At 44.4% G+C, this 22818-nt stretch overlaps 2 protein-coding genes across 5 annotated transcripts in view; one reads left to right on the plus strand and one right to left on the minus strand.

Moving 5' to 3' along the window:
* ATP6V1E1 (ATPase H+ transporting V1 subunit E1) overlaps positions 1-6599 on the plus strand; it is a 30937-nt gene extending 24338 nt beyond the window's left edge. Inside the window, exons 7-9 of the mRNA XM_043564474.1 lie at positions 1198-1292; positions 4661-4748; positions 5995-6599. Of these exons, the coding sequence (XP_043420409.1) occupies positions 1198-1292; positions 4661-4748; positions 5995-6057 (246 nt within the window). The 3' untranslated portion in view covers positions 6058-6599. The remainder of the gene's footprint in view (positions 1-1197; positions 1293-4660; positions 4749-5994) is intronic.
* A 961-nt stretch (positions 6600-7560) lies between these two features.
* The window catches only part of SLC25A18 (solute carrier family 25 member 18), a 29077-nt gene continuing 13819 nt past the window's right edge, over positions 7561-22818 (minus strand). For 2 of the 4 annotated variants that reach the window (XM_043564471.1, XM_043564470.1), the window contains 9 exons: positions 19150-19253; positions 17687-17809; positions 17387-17442; positions 16153-16243; positions 13670-13788; positions 10373-10538; positions 9400-9554; positions 8773-8848; positions 7561-8339 (listed from right to left, as the gene is read on the minus strand). In XM_043564471.1, coding sequence (XP_043420406.1) covers positions 8198-8339; positions 8773-8848; positions 9400-9554; positions 10373-10538; positions 13670-13788; positions 16153-16243; positions 17387-17442; positions 17687-17809; positions 19150-19169 — 948 coding nt within the window. In that variant the 5' untranslated portion in view covers positions 19170-19253 and the 3' untranslated portion in view covers positions 7561-8197. The remainder of the gene's footprint in view (positions 8340-8772; positions 8849-9399; positions 9555-10372; positions 10539-13669; positions 13789-16152; positions 16244-17386; positions 17443-17686; positions 17810-19149; positions 19254-22818) is intronic. The other 2 variants (XM_043564472.1, XM_043564473.1) reach the window with 2 other exon arrangements.

Genomic DNA, 22818 nt, shown 5'->3' on the forward strand with positions numbered 1-22818 from the left:
TGAACTCATGTTTGTGCTGACAGCCTCATGTATGAACTTGTAAAAGAGAAAGCTAGACATACTGGAGAGTTTGCCAGGGTGATAAGCATTCTATGGAGGCAGGTCTGAGCTTCCAACTAAAGTTCCTTTTAGAAAATGTTATTTACATGTCTACTCCCGCAGAATGTTATTTAGATAGGACTTTCCACTAATTACATTTTATCACCCTAATTGCAGTATAGCATTTTTTTCCTCCTGATGTGCTCATTTGTTTTTAAAATTATAAAATGTACTTGGTATAAAATTAGCATTCTAGCTGTACAGTGGCCTTAAGTACGTGTACACTGTTGTGCAGTCATCACCCCATCACCCCATCCCTCTCCGGAACATTTTCATTTTCCCAAACTGAAATTCTGTCCCCATTAAGCACTGACTCCCCATTCCCCTATCTGCAATCCCTGGTAGCCACCATTCTACTTTCTGTCTCTTTGAATTTGACTACACTGTGTACCTCTTACTGGTAGAATCGTACAGTATTTGTCCTTTTGTGAGGTTTTCGAGGTTCGTCATGTGGTAGCATGTGTCAGAATTACCTCCCCCCACTTCCCTTTTTTTTAATGTTTATTTGCTTTGAGAGAGGAGGGGAGGGAGAGCATGAGCAGGAGAGTGGCAGAGAGAGGGGGAGACAAAGAATCCCAAGCAGGCTCCACGCTGTCAGCACAGAACCCAACTCAGGGCTGGAACTCAGGAACCATGAGATCATGATCTGAGCTGAAATCAAGAGTTGGACATTCAACCAACTGAGCCACCAGGGCACACCAAATTTCCTTCCTTTTTAAGGCTGAATTATATGCATATATCTTTTGTTTATCCATGCATCTGTTAAACACTTGGGTTGTTTCTACCTACCTTTTGGCAATTGAATAATGCTGCTGTGAGCGTGGTTGTATTAATACCTGTTCAAGTGTCTCCTTTCACTTTTGGATATATACTCAGAGATAGAATTGCTGGATCATATGGTAATTCAGAGTTTAATTTTTTTTTTGAGGAACTGCCATACCATTTTCCACAGCAGCTGCACCATTTATGTTCCCACCAGCAGTGCATCTATTCTTTTACTGGATAAATAGGAATACCCTTGCTTGTATAGTTGGCTGATTTTTTTTTTGATACCTGTTGCTGAGTCTCTACTAAAACCTCTTGTTTTCTGTTTTTCAGGCTGCAGTGCAAAAAGCGATTCCTATGTACAAAATTGCCACCAAAAAAGATGTTGATGTCCAAATTGATCAGGAGGCCTATCTGCCTGAGGAAATGTAAGGAGTATTCTGCTTTTAACATCTAAGCTTCTTTCAGTATGAGAATGGCTTCTGTGCTGAGTCTTTTTTAAAGTTTTCTCCAAGGCACTCTTTACTACAAGAATGGAGGTGTGGTGGTGTTCCACTTGTAATTATTGCTGTTTTTTTTTCCTGTCACTACTGTGTTGTTCCCTCTTGTTAAACAGCTGGACATACTCTAAACATCCTGCTTCCTATGGGCACTTAGTTTATTCTGCAGAGAGGTAGCACTAATTCTTTACCCAGAACTCAAAGCTGGGTCCACATCTCTGTATCAGATGCTAAGGAAGAGAATTGTTACCTCTAAGTTTCTTGGAAATAAGGAAAGTAATCCCATATAATAGTGACTACTGTATAGACTAATAGAACTTTCTAATAGTTAGATTCCTTAGATATAGAATTGCAAATACCAGTGGTACTTCTGCTGTGAGGAAATGACAGGACATTTCTTCAGCATCCCTAATAAGCTTGGTGCAATTGGGATAGGCAACAGGAACTCCTGACAAGGTCAGCCAAGGTCATTTCCTTGATTGCGTCTGTGTGTCTGATGCTGCGTAGGCACACATTGACTAACATTGCAGAAAGTCCTTGAGACATGTGAACCTAGGCAAAAGAGCACCAGATGTAGGTTTGAGTCCCAAGTCAGCCTTTTGTTAGCTATGGGACCTGGATACTGATTGCCATCATTTGTAAAATAGGGCCAATGCTTTTAGCTTTTTTGTTTCATGAACTGAGGAAAAGAGATGAGATAGTACATGTGAAAATGCTTTATATACCGAGGTGTATAAGCTGGTGACAAAAGCTTCAGTATTGTCAGATTTAGGCTTGATTCTCCACTCTGCCACATACTAGCTAGGTACTCTTAGACTAGTTACTTAATTTCACGGAGACTTATTTCCTCACCTCTAAATTGGAATGAATTCTTGCCTCACAGAATTCTTGGAAGCTTAAATGAGATAATGTCCATACAGCACTTAATGCAATGCCTGGTACATGCAATATACATAGTTATTCAACTGGCAGATGATCATTGTTATGGAGATTAAGCAGACAGGACATAAGACACTTGGTTCAGAGTCTGGTAAATAATGGGTTTCAGTCCTGAAACCTTTGGGGGCCAGATGTTCTGAATATGTGTTTAGAAAAGCAATAAAGTGCATATGCTACACATTACATAATATCTCCAACAGGGTCTGAGGCATCACACCTGTGATCAAATACATTAATATTTCTGAATGGGAAACTAGGAATATTCACACTACAAGGGATAAATACATAAAGATGCACTAAGTCATTAGCTGCCAAGTACTAGAGATCAGTTCAGCTTGTGGAGACACACAAATTAGACTTCTGTTCTGACAGCTTTTTGATTTCAGAAATGTAGATAAGGAACCGCAGACTTACTCTAGTGCTAATTTGAAGTAGAATTTTAAATATTGTTGTTTTATTCAATCAGTTCATTCTGTTGAATCTCTTTAAACCTGTTTTCCTGTTTGTAAAATGGTGAGAATACCAAGACACTGGTGGGGTTGCTGTGAAGACAGAAGTTGTGGGCAGCCCTCGGCTTTCCATTCTATGAGTGCCTGGCACACAGTCGATATTCTCAGACAGTGGTGGTCTTCCTCCTTACTCCCTCTGTGAGGACAAAGTATTCTCTCACAGACATTGGGGTCAGGATTTCGGCAAAGAACCAACCATGTCCTGATGAAGGATATAGTCTGTTTAGAGAAACCAAAGGTAGATTAAACAAAGAAATGCCAGGGGGAGGGAGGACAGAGTAAGAAAATAATATTAACGTAATAGTCCATTAAAATTTTTCAAAGAAAATTTGCAAAACCTTTTCCCAGGCTTTGTCATATAGCTTGCTCATTTAATAAAATTATTTCATAAAACTCTAATGTAGTAAAAGAATGTCATTCCCCGGGAGCTCCTTTTAAGAGTTGGCCTATTATATGCCTTAAGCCTCTAAGTGCTAGAAACTTTAGAAATGACAGAAGTGAGGTGTGGCTTGGGGCACCTGGCTGGCTTAGTCAAAGGGGCATGTGACTCTTGATCCTTGGGTTTGTGGGTTCGAGCCCCATGTTGGAGAGATTACTAAACAAGAGTAAACAAAAATTGGGGCACCTGGGTGGCTCAGTCAGTTAAGCGTCAGACTCTTGATTTTGGCTCAGATCATGATCTCACAGTCATGAGATGGAGCCCCTTATACCCAGTGTGGAGGCTGCTTGAGATTCTCTCTCTCTGCCCCTCCCCTGCTCATACTCCCTCATTCTCTCTCTCAGTAAATAAATAAACTTTAAAAAAAAGATTACTAAACAAAAATAAACACAAAGCAAGAAGAAGAAATGAGTTGTGTCTAGAGGCAGACCTTTTTTTTTTCTTTGAGAAAGAGTGCACTTGCGTAGGTGGGGAAAGGGTGGAGGGAGGGAGGGGGGGAGAGAGAGAGAGAGAGAGAAAATCTTAGGCAGACTCCACACTCAGCACAGAGCCCAACTCAGAGCTCAGTCTCACAACCATGAGATTACGTGAGCTCAGTCTCACAACCATGAGATTACGTGAGACCTGATCCAAAATCAAGAGTTGGATGTTTAATGGACTGAGCCACTCAGGTGCCTCTAGAGGCAGGACTTTCTTTCTTTCTTTGTTTTTTTAATTTTTAAATTTTTTTTAATGTTTGTTTATTTTTGAGAGACAGAGTGTGGGTGGGGGAGAGGCAGAGAGAGAGGGAGAGAGAGAGGGAGACATAGAATCTGAAGCAGGCTCCAGGCTCTGAGCTGTTAGCACAGATCCCGACACAGGACTTGAACCCACAAACCGTGAGATGCCCTAAGCTGAATTTGGGTGCTCAATTGAGCCACTCAGGTGCCCCTAGAGGCAGAATTTTCTAAGGGCAAGTTTGGCACAATATTGCTGTTGTACCTTTAATCTGATATACAGTGCAGTTATGAATATTGCTTTATCAGTACTTGCTGGTAATTAGCAGGATTGGGCATTTAAGAAATATTCAGATGAGGACTCCATTGATATGCAAAATGGGACCAAATCCTCCCCCTTTCCATTTTGTTGAGGAGGGCTGGTTGTTAGAATTAAGTTAGGTGGTAAGCATAAAATCAGATTGGCACATAGCAGTCACTTGGTAAGTGACAGTTATTATCACCATCCATACCTTAAATCCTCAGAGGCTTTTTGAATTACTTTTAAGCTTATTGCTTATGTTTATTGGTCCCTTATAGTATTTAGACGCTCCATACACCAAAACAGCTTTCTTCCAAGGGAAGAAAGTAAATGTACCACGTGTCTGTCTTCCTCAAATCTATAAAAATTGTTATTTCCTGTGTTCTTTGTAGAGCTGGTGGAGTTGAGATCTATAATGGAGATCGTAAAATAAAAGTTTCCAATACCCTAGAAAGCCGGCTGGATCTCATAGCCCAGCAGGTGAGTGTGGGAATACTTCTTATTAGTTGGTCTGTTGTTACTTTGAAGTGGTACAGAGAACATATGTCCATTCCCTGGTATTTGGGGTTTGTCACTCTTTCCACATTTTGTGGCATTTTCTTGAGTGGGCAGTGGGCACTTAGTGGCATTTACTGAGGTGATACCATTTATGTGAGAGTGGATTTAGGGTTGAATGAAGGTTTATTTAGGATTCTAATGTAAACATTTTACTACATGTAGAGGTGCTGAGCAGAGTCCTTTTCTCCAGTAATAATGGTGGGATCTAAAGTAAATATTGTTTAAAGGAATTCCCATAGGGCTGCTGGCTCTCCAGATGTTTCCAGGTTTGCACAAATGAGCTCTAGGAAACAAGCCAGGAAAATCCAGTTATCTCAAAATGTGGGGCCTCTTTCAGCGGTGGTAGTCTGCTGCTGTGGCTGCTAACTTGTCTTACAGTGAAAGCACTTTGACCTAGAGTATCATCTGCTGGTAACTTACACCGTAAAGCTGTGTTTCCCATTAGAGTAGCCACTACCCACATATGAATACATTAAAATTAAGTAGAATTAAAAAATGAGTCCCATGGTTGCACTGACCATATTTCAAATGCACAGTAACAACCAAATGTGGCTAGTGGCCTCTGTCGGACAGCATAGCCTTAGAAGTTTGAACTTACATCCTAAGGATTTTTCAGTTGCCGTACGAATGAGTGCCTCATTACAAACTGGCATTATGTGTGTTCTGCTTGGCACATAGTAGGCATTCAGTAACTGTCGAAAGAAACATAGCTGATCCAGAGTATTGTTAAGGGATCATCTCTTCTCCCTACATCACAGAGTAACAGAAGCCTTAAGCCATAAGGGCATGCACCTGGCTCAATCGATAGTGTGGGACTCTTGGTCTCGGGGTTGTGTGTTTGAGCCCCACATTGGATGTAGAGATTACTTTAAAAAAAAAAGATGCCTTAAACGATAATGGCTTTAGTTATAGTTTTTTTTCTTCATCCCCTTAAGCAGTCAGTCATAACCACAAATTTGCGATTGGTTAAGTTTCTCGCCAAGGATTCTGTTAATAGTTTTTTGGATAAGTAAGGACAGATTGGTCCTTACACAAAGCACGTAGCTTTGTGATTTCTTTCCCAGCCACGTAAGAGTCAGTGACTCTCCACTTGCAGTTAAGATGTGCAGTTCTTTCCATATTTTCCAATTGACAACACTTCCCTATTAAAGAACTTATTTCTTCACAGATGATGCCAGAAGTTCGGGGAGCCTTATTTGGTGCAAATGCCAACAGGAAGTTTCTGGACTAAGCCTTTGGGAGAGGTGGAGTTGATCCACTGCTCTCTGGCTGTGATGTGGAAGTTTCTAATATTTGAAGAAACAAGATACCTGTGTGGCTTCCTCGTCACTGTTCTAATATTCTGTATTTATCAGTGGATACTCTTCTGTAGCTAATGCCTATGGCCTAATTGTTAACAATGAGAGCAAGTTCCACTTAATGTAATCAGGAATCCTCCTTCTAGCTACTCTGAAAGTAGCACAGCTTTCATTTGCTTCTGTAGCATGAAGGTGAGGATATCAGATAGTGGTTATGGGAGCTTCACCAAGTCTTTGCCCTTCCTCTGATTTCAGTTCTCCAGTCTAGAGGGTGACTTGTATAGTGTTCTCTGATATTAAATCTCTGCTTTTAGGCTTAAAATGCATGGTGGGGGGTGGGGGCACGCATTCCTTCCAGCAGTAGTAGCTTCACTGTTAACCTGTTTGGGCCTAGAAGTGTTCCTCATCTGTAAATGTGATTTAAAATCTAAGCCATGAATATGTTTTATTTATTAAAACAAAAGGTTTACATGGATTTCACTGTGTTTTATTATGCAAGGTTCTACAAGTTTGTCGTTTGAGAGGGTCCAGTTCTTCCTGAGGTATCTAGATAAGCAGCATTTTCCTAATCCCCATAGCATTTGCTGGTCTACAGCTGTCACTACTTGAAACCATTAACCCTCTGTGTCCTCTGGCACTTCCTGCTCACTTTTACCAGGCCCTTATCCAGAGGTGTTCCTTGTAGCCCCTTAGGATCTTTCACACACACCACACGCACAGGTGTTCAATATTACCTGTCCTCCAGAGGGTTCGACAGCTTTATTGAGGAAATAGTTTTATTAGCTTTGGCAGAGTCAGAAAAGAAAAGCATCTAGGGGCTTATTGGAGGAGAAGGGTTACTGTGTGTTAGGCCTAAACCCTTTCACAAAGGGCCTTTTCTTCCTCTCCTCGTTCTTTATTTTTTTCTCAGATGACGACTAATAACTGTCCAAGATCTTACCAGTAGGCAGAGTTGCAATCTAACTTGGGTCTGTCTCTGCAGCCAGACTCCAATGTGGGCTTCTCTAGAGAGAATGAGGCTACTGAGGCTGGCCGTTTTTTCATTAACATAAGTGAGATTAGATGGGGACTAATGTAAATACCAATTCTTGTAACAGGCATTTTTTACCTAAGACTTGAGCCTGCATGCTGATAGCATTTCTCTGTGGCAGCCCTCCGGCAAAGGCACTGGTGCATGGGAACTGTCACAGTGGATCCCATTCCTCAAGGTGATGCAGTTAGGAAATGATGGGGTCAAGACTTCAAACCCAGTGTAACTGAAAGATAAAGTATCCCCATGGCTGTCCTCTGACCTCATGAGTGGTGATTTGAAGGGTACGTGCTAAAGACCTGCCTCAGAGCTCATTTTCATGCATTTTGGTTCTGGGATGGATGGGGAAAGGTGGAGGGAAAACAATCCATTGCAGCGGGTCTACTGCTCCCACTAATTACAAGACGAGAGTTTAATCAGTTTTATTTAAAACCATGTTCCATGGACATTGTTCTGTGAGAGTCTGTGTGGTGCAGGACAGCCGCCCTGACAGCCCAGGCCGCTCATCGGCCTAATCTCTCAGCTGCTTGGTTTTGAACAAGGTGCTGACTTTGAGGGCTTTCATGGTCCCCTTGAACTTCTGATCCTCCTTTTCCCCCAAATCAGTGCTAGAACTAACCATAAGTTATTTAACTCAGAAATAACACTAAATCTTCAAACTGACTCAAGTGTATGGAGTTTGAGTGTGAACTAGAAATGTAAAATGGAGAAACAACCCCTCTATCTTACTATGTGTTAGGGTCCCGCAGTTAATACACCCCAAGCACATACTATGTTTGCTGTTGAAAAGTACGTGCTTAAGGGCTTCTGAAGCTCTCTGGTAGCTATAACCCCGCCAAAAAACAGATGCGGATATCACGAAGGGAGAACGGGACCATACCCAGCTTGCTTATTGGGATAAGAGTGTGTCTTCTGAGAGTGAGGTAGCACTACAGGTTAGAGGACAGAGTATGACATGGGGGGCGTCTCGCTCATCCCTCTCTAATCTAAGTAGAATATGCTAGAGAGCTGGCAGCAAGTAAAGGGACTTGAGCTCCAGCTCTCTACTCGAAACACTTTAAGATCCGCTCTCCAATACCAATGAAGTAGACCCCTTGGGCAATCCCAAAGAGAGGGGCTATGACCAGGGCCCGGCAGCCTGCTCCCTTCATGAGGGCGGATGGTCCCTCCTGAATCCAGATTTTCCTGCAGAGAGAGAAGAGCCCTGTGAGCTGATTGACAGGAGCACACTGCAGACGGTGTGAAGTGATCCGCTCTCCTCCAACATGTGCACATCTCTCCACGGAAGGTAGATGTCATTTTTCACAGCAATAGCACCTCCTGGGCCTGTGGGAGCCTTGCCCCACCCATCATGTGTGTGCAGTCTGGTTACTAAGCAGCTGGGCTGAGCCCTGGGAAAATGGTTCAATCTGTCTTTCTGGGAGAAAGATGCTGCAGGGATGCAAGGAGAAAAAAGCTCCCTCTACATCCTGTTTCTGTTGAGAGGTGAGGGGAAGGAGCAGATCTCAAAGAAATCCAGAGCTCAGCGTAGTGCGGTGATAAACTGTTGCCCTAGGTGGGGTGTAGGTAGACATGGACGCAGCCTGTGAGGGCCTGTGAGGGGCGACAGGGCTCTCACCTGGCGCAGTCGGTGATCCCACTGTAGCTGTCCTCACCCAGGCCTTTTTTGAGGGTTTGGATTCGAGTTTTCAAAACTAAATCAAGCAAAAGTTAAAATAAGTAATGAACATCTTGCTTTTGGCATCCTATCCTCCACACGAAGTGGTTTCCTAGCAGAGCCAGTGTAGAGAAAACGGGATCCTGAGGCCAGCTCTGCCATTGTGTGATCTGGAATAGAAGATCTTCCTGGAGGAATTAGAAATGACATAGTTTCTGTAGGAAAAGTGTGAGGGTCCACCTGCCTGTTGGAGCAGCCGAGTATAGCCCTGAGGATAGGAGAAGCCCGTTCTTCCCATACTGCTTAACTCCTGCCTTTAGCCTTTTAGATTTTAACTGCCCCCACCTCAAGGAACAAAAAACTAATGATAAGAAATAGAGCAAAGGTCTCACTGTTGCCACTTTATCTGGGAAGACTCTTGGTGAGTTTCTGCCAGTGACCACAGGTTGTGACCCAAGAGGGGTTTCAGGTTGGAACTGTTTCATTTCTGTCCTGAAAGTGGAAGATTCCTATTTATCCTATAGACAACTATACAGCTATCTAATTTGTAAAGCAACCCTTGAAGACCCTCATCTCTGATGCACTTACCGTCCAGAGGTGTTACTGTGACAGCAGCTATGGAACCCGCAACACAGCCTGACATAAAGGAATGAGCAAAGGAGGCCTTCCCGGTACGCTCGTTGAACCCAAGGTTGTTAAGGTTGGCAAACAGTGGGAAGTAGATGATGGAGAAGGGAATGTCTCTGCAGGAGAGCAAGAGGAAACACTGAGCTACCTGCTGCTTCCGGGGCTCCCACCCAAGGTCATGCGGTACGCCTTTCCAAGAGCTGTAGAGCCCAGCAGATGGTCAAAGACAAGCCCACAGTTACCTGTTCCCTCTCTGGCACCCTGTGATAATGCAGGGTGTAAGGGAGACGATGGAAGAGAGACGATGGGTTTGTCTCCCCACCCGCAGCCATTCTGTGAGGAGCCAGCAGCGGGTGCAGAGACTGGCAGTGCGTTCAGTGAGAAAGGGTGACAGGCTACGTTAGAGTTAATGAGTTGAGCAAGTGTCTGGTGAAGGGCTATCCAAGCTAAGTGTTGAGGGGATGGGGTAGGCAGGAGGGTGAAGTTCATTTATCTGTTAGGTAATAGATCTCCTAATGAGATCTGATGCAAGGAAACTATCCCCTGGCCTGGGACACTTCAGACCAACTTTAAGGATTTTGGCCAAGTAGCAAAGTAAAAGGAGGGATCTGTGCACTCATTTGCTTATAAATGACCCAAAGTCCTTTGTACACAGGGCATTCTTAGGTGCCTTTGGACCACAGAACACCCAATACTCATGTGGGCCTGGTTACTGGAGCAGGGGCCTCAAACTAGTCTTCCAGGTTATACCCATCCTCTGCAATTCTGCCCAATTCTGGACAAAATAGGAAGCATCAAGATAGTTTGCTTTCTGGGGTTTAAATGTTCTAGGAAGAATGCAGACAGATTAGAGCAGCAGTGCCTCTGGCCCTCTGGCCCCTCTTCCTGTTCACTGGGACCCTTATGTGTCCCAAGCTCAGGAAGAAAGTCTCACCTGAGGAGAGTGGCGCCCAGACCCTTATAGAGACCAGACAGGCCCCGGGTGCGAAGTAGTTCCCAGGCAATAAGGGTGGCAGACGGGCGCTTGTGGGTGGGAGCCGAGCGGGTAGTGTAGGACCTGGAGGAGGAAGGCGCTGAGGCCGAGCCCTGACGATGAACTGCTGAAAGGGAGAGGACAGACACTGTCACAAGCCAGGCCCCAGCAGGTATTGCAAAACACTCACAGGAGTGTACCCCCCACTTCCTACCCCTGGGACACCTTGGAGGCAAGGCTGATATCCTGATAGAATTCTGAGGCTTGTCCTAATTTTTATTTAAGTTTTGTTTTTTTTTTAATTTGAAAGAGAGTGAGAAGGGCAGAGACAAAGAATCTCAAGCAGGCTCCACACTCAGTGTGGAGTCCGATGCAGGGCTTCATCGCACCACCCTGGGATGATGGCCTGAGCTGAAATCAAGAGTCTGCCACAAAACTGCCTGAGCCACCCAGGCACCCCAAAGATTTTTATTTTTAAGTATTTCTATACCTAACGTGGGGCTTGAAATCACAACCCCGAGATCAAGAGTTACACACTCCACCGACTTTGCCAGCCAGGAGCCCGGGATTGTCCTAATTTAAAAAAAAAAAAAAAAAAAAGTTTATTTATTTTGAGAGAGAGAGAGAGCATGCGAGCGGGGAAGGGCAGAGGGAAAGAGAGAGGAAGAGTGAATCTCAAGCAGGCTCCACACTGTCAGTACAGAACCTGATGTGGGGCTCCATCCCCCAAACCTCGAGATCATGACCTGAGTTGACACCAAGAGTCCAATGCTCAACCAATTGAGCCACCCAGGCGCCCCTGTCCTAATTTTAGAACATTAGTTTTTGGCTCCAAGGAAATCTTCCTAAGATGGTTATCTAATTTGTTGTCCCTACTGTACAAGGTGCTTCGTAAGAGCACAGCCACAGCCTGCCCAGCTCCCTTCATAGGAAGCTATAGCAGCACCTGCCCCTACCTGCCAGGTCCTTATCCTCCTGTTAAAACTTGCTTTTGGTCTGGCTGCCATTTCTAAACCATCTCTGAGCTATTTACAGAGATCCTATTGGCACTTTGGGACATTGGAGTCCCATATGCCTTCTGCCTAATGTGTAAAGTAGCAAATTCTTTTTGTCCAAACGCTTTCTCCTTCAGACTTCCAGAGGTGCCTCCTTGATCCAGTATTCCAAAATTAAGTGAACGTGGTCTTTATACCCTTCACCATTTGATAGAATTTGATTCTTCATTTTAGTTGAATAATTCGGAGCCTGCAATTTGATGAGTTAAACATCTAATAAATAGAATGGAATTTTTTTCTCCTGAGCATTTCAAGTACAAGCATTTCATATGTGGGTGACTCTCCTTAATGACCACAGGGTTCAACACACTGAAATTGTGTATTTGTTTTCTTCTCACTGAGAAGCTTTGTCTAGATTTTAGGTCCTTGCTAAAAAGAAGTTATTTCATATCCCAATTTTGTTTGATACCTAGCAGGGCAACATTTCATATTAAGAAAGCTAGTTGCCACACATTTTCTTGTGGTAGCAATCTAGGTGCAGGCCTCAAACAATTAGCTTTAAGAAGGTAGTTAATTAGAGGCACCTGGGTGGCTCCATCAGTTAGGCATCTGATTCTTGGTTTCCACCCAGGTCATGATCTCACAGTTTGTAGGTTCAGGCCCTACCTTGGGCTCCATGCTGACAGTATGGAGCCTGCTTGGGATTCTCTCTCTGCTGCTTCCTTTCTCTCTTTCTCTCTCTCTCTCTCTCTCTCTCTCAAAAATAAATTTATTAAAAGAAAAGGTAATTAATCAATGGACATTATTTTCCCCACTGTCTGCTTTAGATAGGTACATAATTCATCCATTCATTCATAGCCTGTCTTTCACTTTTTATGTGTTTTAGGAATACTGAAAACTCTCATCTGAGTTAAAAAACAAAATATTCCAGAGCTTTTACTCTTTGTAGATCAAAACACTCTTTCCAGTGCCCAAACTTTATTTTTGCTGCAGTGTTATGTGCTTCAGGCTAGTCTGATCCAACCCAGAAAGCCAGTTGATTCTAGCACACACGTGCATACTTGGTTTGAGGAGGGGAAGGACACCCACATTCATTGACGACCTTCCCAGGTGCCATGTTAGGCACGTCACACATTGACTCATTTAATTCAGACATTGTGGTTTCCCTCTGAGGAGAAGCCCTCTGCTCCACCCCTGGGGCTGGCCTCCCTTCTACCAGATAGCCAATGCTTGTTCTTAATGTATGCCTTGGTACCTACACCACTCTATATTTTTGAAAGGATCAGGATTTAGGAAAATTCTCTTCCAGAGAAAACAAAAACAATAGAAATGGTTCTCTTGTCCCTTGTTATGCCTTCCCACTAACAGCCAGCTTCTGTAGCATAATAGAATGTCTATTGAGAGAAATATTTGTGATCAGGATGTTGACACTTCTTAAAATCTTTAAAAATCAAGCCTAAATGTCATGGTGATATGATAGAGGTATGAGGGAATTTTCTGTCCCTCTGAGTCAAGTTTCTCGTTACTGCTATTTTTCTGAACTGGAAGTGTTGAAATCTAGAATAGATGGTTACTATTAAGACCATCTGACCAAACTGTTAAGATGGTTAACATAAGACTTCTAAGGGTGCCTAGCTGGCTCATCAGTAGAACATGTGACTCTTGATCTTGGGGTTGTAAGTTTGAGCCCTGCAATGGGTATAAAGACTTAAAAACACAAAAAATCTTGAGGCGCTTGGGTGGCTCAGTGTGTTAAATGTCTGACTCCTGATACTGGCTCAGGTCATGATCTCACAGTTTGTGAGTTCGAGCCGCATGTTGGGCTCTGAGCTGACAGTGCAGAGCTTGCTTGGGATTCTCTTTTTCTCTCTCTCTGGCCCTCTCCCCCCAAATAAATAAATAAGCTTAAATAAATAAATCTTAAAAAAAAAAAAAAAAAAAGAGGCTCCAGGGTCGCTCAGTCGGTCAAGCATCCGACTCTGATATCAGCTCAGGTCGTGATATCATGGTTTGTGAGTCTGAATCCTAGGCTGGGCTCTGTGCTGAGAGTGTGGACCCTGATTTGGATTCTCTCTCTCTCTCTCTCTGACCCTCACCCACTCGTGCTCACTCTCCCCTTCTCTCTCAAAATAAAAAAAAAGACTTCTACTGACCCAGAAAGCTGATTCAATAACACAGTCTAGCAAATGAGTGTAGAATGTGGGGGAATCTATTCTGATCACAGCCCTTTATTAATCTCATGTGGAGTTGGGAGAGACCTCACCCAAGCGGCCAGCATCCTGCAGCTGAATCTTGAGCATTTCCATGGGACAAGTGACCACCACTTGGCACATTCCAGCTCCACATCCAGCTAGCATCTCCATCTTCAGGTTCCGCTGCATCCTGTGGGACCATGAGTCAGGCTCTTTCAGCGTCAGGCTAGCCCTGCCACCCACCCTGGCCCCATCTACCTTCCCTTGGTAGTTGGGGCTTTCCATGCATGGTATTTAGCTGTGTTCAGATCAGCTGGGTGAATAATCACCTGGCCCTCAAACTAAGCCTCTTTAAAACATGAAACTACCTTTAAATCAGGCTGCCAGGGAGGTAGCACCTGCATAGAAGTTGAAACTAGTAAAATGAAACTACCCATTGCAGGGATTTGATTGTCCCTGATCCCTTCAGCAATATCACTAGGGCAATGGGAGGCACAGAGAGTATTAGAAAGTGTTTGGGTTGATTTTCAAAAATTTATCAGCATAAAAACAGACACATAGACCAATGGAACAGAATTGAAAGCCGAGAAATATACCCCCGAATATACAGTTAACCAATATCTCACAAGGGAGCCAAGAATTCTCAGTGGCGAAACGACAGTCTCCTCGATAAATTGTGCTGGGAAAAATCAGATATTCACATGTAAAAGAATGACACTTAAACCCCTATCTTACACCACTTATGAAAATTAATTCAAAATGTATTAAAGACTTAAATGTAAGACCTGAAATCATAAAACTCCTAGAAGAAAACACAGGCAAAGCCCCTTGATATGGGTCACCTAAAGCACAAGCAACAGGAGAAAAAAAAAGTGTGGCTACTTCAAACAGCAAAGGGAACATCAACAACACGAAAAGGCAACTTATGGAATGGAAATAAATATTTGTAATTAAATAAATCATATATCCGACAAAGGCTTAATATCCAAATATACAAAGCAATCATACAACTGAAAAGCAAAGAACAACAAATAATCCAATTAAAAATAGGCAAAGGACCTGAAAAGATATTTTCCAAAGAATATATTATTTTTTTAACTTTTTATTTTTGAGAGAGAGAAAGGAAGAGAGAGGGAGACAGAAAGAGAGAGAGAGGGGGAGACAATCTGAAGCAGGCTTCAGGCTCTGAGCTGTCAGCACAGAGCCTGACGTGGGGCTCGAACTCATGAACTGTGAGATCATGACCTGAGCTGAAGTTGGACGCTTAACTGACTGAGCCACCCAGGCTCCCCTCCAAAGAAGATAAATGACCAACAGGTACATGAAAAGGTGCTCAACATCATTAGCCATCAGGGAAATGCACATCAAAACCACAATGAGATATCACTGCACACCTGTTAGAATGTTTATCATCAAAGAGATGGTAAATGCTGGCATGGATGTGGTGAAAAGGGAACCCTGTGCACTACTGGTGGGAATGTAAATTGGTGCAGTCAGTATGGGAAACAGTATGGAGGTTCTTCAAAAGTTAAAAACAGAACTACCACATGATCCAGTAATTCCATTTCTGTGTATATATCCGAAGGAGACAAAACACTATGTCAAGATATCTGCACCCCCATGTTCACAACAGCCAAGATATGGAAACAACCCACGTGTTCATGGACAGATAAGTAGATACAGAAAATGTGTGTGTGTGTGTGTGTGTGTGTGTGTGTGTGTGTGTATATATATATATATATATATATATATATATATAACACAATACAATGTTATTCAGCCATAAAACAAGGAAATCCTGCCATCTAAACATGGACTTTGAGGGCACTATGCTAAGTGAAATAAGGCAGACAAGAGTAAAACGAATAACTCAATGGTCTTGTTTACATGAGGAATCTAAAAAAAATCCAAACTCATTGAAAAAGGGATCAGGTTTATGGTTATCAGAGGCTGGGGGTGGGAGGTGGGGGACAGGAATTAGGTGCAGGTGGTCTGTAGGCACAAACTTCCAGTTATAATAAGTAATGACAGCATGATGACTATGGTCAACACTGCTCTATGGTACATTTGAAAGTTGCTAAGAGAACAGATCCCAAATGTTCTCACTGCGAGGAAAAAAACTTTTTTTGGTAACTATATGAAGTCATGGATGTTAACTAAACTCATTGTAAGCATTTCACAGTATATCTACCTCAGGTCATTATACAGCACAAACATTACACACTGTATAAACTTATACAGTGTGGTACTGCAATTATGGCTCAATAAAGCCAAAAAGATGTTCATCAGCTAGTTGATGAATATATGTGTATATATATTCTATAATGGTCTATCATCTATCACCTATCATCTAGAACTTTCAAATTACAACAGTTCATTTTCTCCTTGAGTTTGCACTTGCCCGAACATCTGCAGCCAACCTTCAGCCATTTGTGTGCACGTTTAGATACATGAAGACAGGTAAACCAGCACATTCCTCTCCCTGTCACCTTCCCCCAAACTACAGACATAGGGTGAAGGACTTCCATCCCACAGCCCCCTGGCCTGGCCATACCCATCCTCCATTAGCAGCTGCCGGAAGAAGTCATTGGCTGCCAGCTTGATGGCCTTCTCTGGAGTGACCAAGGTTAGGTTCACTGCAGCCCCTGCAAGTAAAAAACCAGGATGAGCTAAGGCCATCTGAAAAGTAACAATTCTTGGAGCACCTGGCTGGCTCAGTTGGTAGAGCATGTGACTCTTGATCTCAGGATTGTTCAAATTCAAGCCCCACGTTGGGTGTAGAGTTTACGTAAACATTTAAATAAAAACTATTTTAAAAAGGAACAATTATCTGAGTCTTCCACTCATATAAACAACCTCCTCTCAGACCTAGCCAGGTAGGTTTCTGGGAGTAACTGGGGTCTTGGGAGGAAGGGTTGTTGAGGAGGGCTCCTCTGCCTATTTTATAGAAACATGATTTTTTTTTTTCATCTCCCTACTTTGACTCCCTTCCCTCCACATTTCCCTTTTTCACGTATGTGTTTCCTTTATGGGCTTATTGGTGCAGTTATAAGGAAGGTATTTTTGTCTTTGCTAGTGCTGCCCATCTCTGATGATAAGTGAACAGTTCCCCAAATCCAGCCCCAATAAGAAGGTCCTGGGGGACAGGGATCGGTTTCCATTACTCTGTGCTTTACTAGCCCAGTCCCACTGGCAGCTATTTGAGTCACAGAGGTTTTTACTTTATTTCTCAGGGGTTCTACATCAGCTCCTTCTCAACGCCAGTTTTGCATCCACTTTCCAATCTGTAATCATGGCTGTGCGGGGACACTGCAAGGGACAGGGACAGCACTGGCTTGTGTCAGGGAAGAGCCATCCAGTAACTCCCTTTCAGGAGCTCAAAACCCTTTCCATTCTCTTCCCTGTCAGCCTCTCCCCCTTCAGCCCTAAATGAGAAGTGGCGGGGAAGGGAAATGTGGGGGCCAGCGTCACCCAGTGAGACAGTAGTGGTGCCATGATGAAAACTAGGGCTCCTGGGTTGCTCCAGTGTGCTCACTGGTGCTCCCTAAAACCTCACCATAACTGCCTCTGTCTCCACCAAGGAACGAGGTGGGGGGGGGGGGGTTGTGAAAAACAAATGTGGCTTAGGATCACGTGGTAGCCCAGGCCCTGCCCCAGGAGCTCCCTGGGCAGAAGAAACACCAATTCCCAATGTTCTATAAACCCACAAAGTCTGGTGTCCTGTACTGCACCCTCTGTTCTCACTTTACCCAAGCCAGCCTTCCCCCAGGGATGCATGATAAGCCCACCTCGGTACATGCCCAAGAAGCCTTCCGCCCTGGCAGTTTTCACCAGGCAGTCTATCCTAGAAGCAGAGGCCAGAAAATGAAGTCAGTGGTGAGCAAGACGCTGCTCCATCAGCCCCGCTTCCCCTACCCCCGTGTCCTAATCCTGCTGGTCACACCCCAGCTGACCACCTCCCCTGACCCCACTCCACCCCCACAATGCATGACTCTCTAAATAAAGAGATGGGAAAGAATGAGGCCCCATATTCCTCCCTTGGGAGTCCCCCTCTCCCTGCTCACCCCATTCCCCTCACCAATACTTACATTCCTTTGTAGATATCTTTTCCATGTTGATTCTGCAGCCGAGTCTTGGCCAAGTCGATGGGGAACACACAAGTCACCCCAACAAGCCCTGCCACACCTCCATTGATGAGTTTTGCTGTAATACTAGTCCGTGAGGAGGAGGGAGGCAAAGAATAAGTGAGGGAGGCAGAGAGACACAGGAGTTCTGAGGGAGGCTGGCTGCAGAAAGCTGCACAAAGCCAGGACTAGATGGGGGGTGGGGGTGGGGGCAGAGAGGGTGGGAACAGCAGCCCCACCTCAGCTCCACACCAGAGACCCCTCTCCTCAGCCTGCTTCCCTGACTGCAGCACCTCCTTGGCCAACCTAACCTGGGGCTCCCTCCCCCAGAGACAGGTGAGGGGCTGGGCGCCAGGGCCCCCTCCAGGGGCTCTGCACTCACCAGGACTTAGGCATCTTAACCCCTCCAGGAAAATGTTCCTCAAGCTAGGATGCTGCAAAGGCTTTTGGGAAGGAGGTCCAGAGTGCCAACTCTGCCCCCTGGGGCCCTGCCAGGGTGCAGGAAGTCCTCAGCTCACCTCAGAGCAGTCCCTCACAGCTTCCACCCAGGGCCTGTTTTTCAGCTGATCCCCACCTTTAGAGCCACATAAGGAAGTTTTCAAACAGATTGCAATTTTATTTTGGCTTAAGGTCACTCAGAATGGAATTTGAATCCTGGCTATGCTGTTTACTTAAACAAGTTACCTCACTTCTCTGATCCTTTGTCCCCCCCCCCCCCCCCCCCCCCCCCCCCCCCGCTGTAAAACTGGCCTCAAGGGATTTTGTGAGGATTAAATAAGTTAATGCACTTGGTAAATGATAGCTATTATTTATAATAAGAGAACCTGCTTCTAGTCAGCCTAAGATAACCAGGGTTAAAGTATTGAGATTATCTGATTCTAGCCAAAAGTAAAAAAAAAAAAAAAAAAAAAAAAGTCACACTTTACATAATGTGAGCCCCCTTATCCAGAAATTTTAGAAGACTGAAAATAGAAACTGAAAGACTGAAAACAGAAAATAAAGCTTCCTCAGTCTCCTTGGACCCTAGTAATATCTCATTATCTTTCAGGCCAAGGGCAACTGTGAGCAAAATATTTGGAGGTAGATTACCTGGAAGTAGTAGGAATAGATAATAGATTTTCTCACATCTGAACCCTGATTTCACAAACAAGCAACTTTGTGAAAACAAATAGAATTGTGACTGAAATTCTGCAGTCTGAGAAGATGTAGTTCAAACAATGACACTATATATTATATACACACACACACACATACATATATATATATATATATATATATATATATACACATAGTATACTGGGGGGAAATGAGTCTCGCTTGCTCCTCCCCAGGACTCAGGAATCTGGTAAAGAAGCTGAATGATGTGTTGTTACCACATGTTACCACAGAAACCCAGCCCAGAGAGTTGGCCATCTCAGCCAGTTTACCTCAAATCCTGGCTGGACATTCTGCTGGTGGGTCCCTGGGACACAGGCTGCTGGCTCCTCAGGGAGATGGCTGGCCGAGGCAGATGTGGTGCCTGTGTCCTGGACTGTGGCCCACCGCAGCAGAGTGGAGAGAACACGGGTGTCAGTGGAGACTGGCCTGAGCCACCCTCCTGATGAGCCTCCGCAGGCCAGTTTCCTCCTCTATGACATGATCAGAACAGCACTCATCTCATGGTATGAGAAACCTTGCATGTACTGGGACAGAACATTATTAATGGATCAATACTGCCAACTGGCTCCGTTACTTTTCCTTCATGAAACTTTTTGGACTTTGGGGATTGAGATCGGAAGAAAGGCAATGAGAGAGAAGGACAACGGGCCCAAACTAGGCTCAAGGAGAGGAGTTCTGGGACATTTGGAAGAAGAGCCTGGAAGCGGTGGTGAGGGAAGCTGATGGTACAAAACCAGGATTTTAAGAGTTGCTATGGACTAGGAACGCCTCTTGTCGGGCCCATGAACCACAATAAAACACAGAAATGTTCTGAAGTTATTTTTTGGCTCTTAAAATGTGTTTTCTGAACTTCCTATGATCCTGTTGAAAGACTAAGCTGCTTTAAGTCTCGGGGCTTATGTATAATGGATACATATGGAAAGCAGGTGTCAAAAAGTCAGGGACGGTGTCAAAAAGTCAAAGCTACAAGAATAGTAATTATTGCAGCTTTTTTTTGGGCGGGGGAGGTCCTGTTTGACCCCAGTGGGGCAGTGTCAGGAAGAGTTCTCTGGGTGCTCCCATGGAGGCTGGCTTGAGCTCTGAGGAGTCTTTCTCCAGGCTCACTTCAAGCTGTGTTAGGGTCCCCCTCCTCTCCCATGCTCCTCATTGGTCCCTGAGGCTGCTGGCAATTTTCTGTTGTCTCCAAGGGTTTTGTTTTGGGGAAGACCAGAGAGAGATCAGTTCTCTTGGTGTATATTGACCCATGCAGAAAAAATTTATTGAGTGCCAGGCACTGACTGTTCCAGATCTGGGGATAGAAGACTGAACCAAAGAGTACAATCCTAGTTGTCAGGGGCTTAAATTTTAAAGGAGGAGACAAGCAATAAATGAAATAAGTAAAACAGGCACCTGGGTGGCTTGGTCAGTTAAGCATTTAACTTTGGCTCAGGCCATTATCTCATGGTTCATGAGTTCGAGCCGACAGCATGGAGCCTGCTTGGGGATTCTCTCTCTCTCTCTCTCTCTCTCTGCCCCTCCCCCCATGTGTGTGCTCTCTCAAAATAAATAAACTTAAAAAAATGAAATAAGTAAATCCTAAACTAGATACTGATAAATTCTCTGGAGAAAAAAATGTAGAAGGGAAGGAAGATAGGAAAATGTCAGTGGGGTGGGTGTTTGGTGGCTTAACCAAGAAAGGATTCATTGAGGTGACTTGAGGATTCAGAGGAGGTGAGAGGGCAAGCCATGCGGGTTTGTGGGAAAGCACACTCAAGGCAGAGCAAGTGCAAAGACCCTGTAAGCAGAGACTGGTGAGTTGAAGGAACAGTGAGGTGGCCAGGAAGCGTGAACAGGGATATGCAATAAAGACAAAGAGCGATAACGGGCAGAAGCATGACCTTGTAAGGCCTTGGAAGCTCTTTGGCTGTTATTCTGAATGAAAAGAGAAACAACTGGAGAGTTTTGAGCAGAGAAATGACATGCTCTTAACAGGACTATTTGGCTGCTGTGTTGAGAATAGGCAACAGAGGGCTTAAGATAAAAGCAGAAAGATCAATTAAATTATTGCAGGAATCTAGGCAAGAGGTAAAAAGGCTGCTTGCTCAGGGTATATGGGTGGAGAGGGAGTGAGAAGTGGTTTAATTATGGGTGTATGTTGAACGCAAGGCCAACAGGATTTCCTGACAGAACAGATGTGAGAGACAAAGGGACTAGTTAAGGAGACACCAAAGTTTTTGTCTGAGAAACTGGAAATTTCGAACATGGTGTTTGGACCCAGAATGTGTAAAACTTGGATCTGTTGGAGAAATAGGAAGCTGGTCTGCAGAGAAAGAAACAGAAAAGTGAAGCAAAGATATCTGGAGGAGAAACAAAAGATGGAGATAGTCCTAATGTTGTTTAAAATCCCAGTTTCCAGTTCACTCCTGGATGCCAGTTGCATTCCTGTCCTTGGATTTTGTGAGACACTCAACAGTCCTGTCAATCGTCATTATTGCTTAACTTGCTAGAATGTGTTTCTGATACTCCCAACCAAAAGAGACTTCTATCCCCTAAACTAGGAGAGGGGAGGATTTGCAAATTATAAACCTGAAGCATGGACTCAGAGAAAGCAGGGAACAAGCTGTTAAGAAACCCTTTTCCAGGCTGAGAGGCTGGCAGTTCTTGTGTGGTGCCCCCAGTCACTCTTTTTTTTTTTTTTTTTAAATTTTTTTTTCAACGTTTATTTATTTTTGGGACAGAGAGAGACAGAGCATGAACGGGGGAGGGGCAGAGAGAGAAGGAGACACAGAATCGGAAACAGGCTCCAGGCTCTGAGCCATCAGCCCAGAGCCCGACGCGGGGCTCGAACTCCCGGACCGCGAGATCGTGACCTGGCTGAAGTCGGACGCTTAACCGACTGCGCCACCCAGGCGCCCCTCCCCCAGTCACTCTTGAGGCTCCAACCACGTGCCTCCAAAAGCTGGAGCTTTAGGGAACTTGTGGGAAAATGCCAGGAAAAAAAAAATTTTTGATGTTTATTTTTGAGAGAGAAAAACAGAGTGTGGGTGGGGGAGGGGCAGGGAGAGAAGGAGACACAGAATCCAAAGCAGGCTCCAGGCTCTGAGCTGTCAGCACAGAGCCCCATGAGGGGCTCGAACTCACGAACCACGAGATCATGACCTGAGCCGAAGTCAGACGCTTAAGCAACTGAGCCACTCAGGCACAAAATGTCAGGAAATTAAAGTGTGTCAGCTGTTCTTTGAGACACTCACAAAGTTGTTATGAGAGAAAGATGTGTTGTAATCCCGGAATGGCACCTTAAAAGTAGATAAGAAACAATGGGACATTTAAAAAACCCTGTCAGTCTGAAAGCAGAGATTCAAATAATTGAGAATCTTGCAGCCATATTCCCTGCTTTTTCTAGAACAAAATTATTAGTTTATAAATTGTGGTTCACTGGATTTTGGAATAGGGGTATTTAAGAGAAGCCAGAGAAATTAGGGACACCCGAATCCCAGGGCCATAGTGCTTTCACGAGGCGGATGTGATAATGTCTCCAACCTCTAAGTGCATTTGCCTGTTGGTGTGTAGTGTGGGCACGCACTGCAGAGCACCCCCACCCCATGGGACTGGGCCATGCCACTGTAAGTCCCAGGCCAGGCAGTTCTCTTGGACAGACTTAGTATTCAAGGACTGGGCCACACAAGATTTCTGGCGCCAGTAAACACATTAGCAAACGGAGTCAACAAAGAGGAAACTGACAGTGAGCCAGTGAACGTTTTAAAGGAATCATCACTCCCCAAATCCCAAACTTGGCAACAGAGTTCGTACTTGCTCAATACCTCAGGTAATCCATTGGCCCAAGTGTTAGTCACCCTAGAAACGCGTGGGGAGTGCTGACTGTGCCAGTGGCCACAGTTTCAGGCAGCCGGGATGCAGCTGAGAACAAAAACAAGGTCCCTGCTGGTTCCAGCCCTGAC

Source organism: Prionailurus bengalensis, chromosome B4 (assembly GCF_016509475.1).
Source record: "Prionailurus bengalensis isolate Pbe53 chromosome B4, Fcat_Pben_1.1_paternal_pri, whole genome shotgun sequence".
NCBI classification, from domain to species: domain Eukaryota; kingdom Metazoa; phylum Chordata; class Mammalia; order Carnivora; family Felidae; genus Prionailurus; species Prionailurus bengalensis.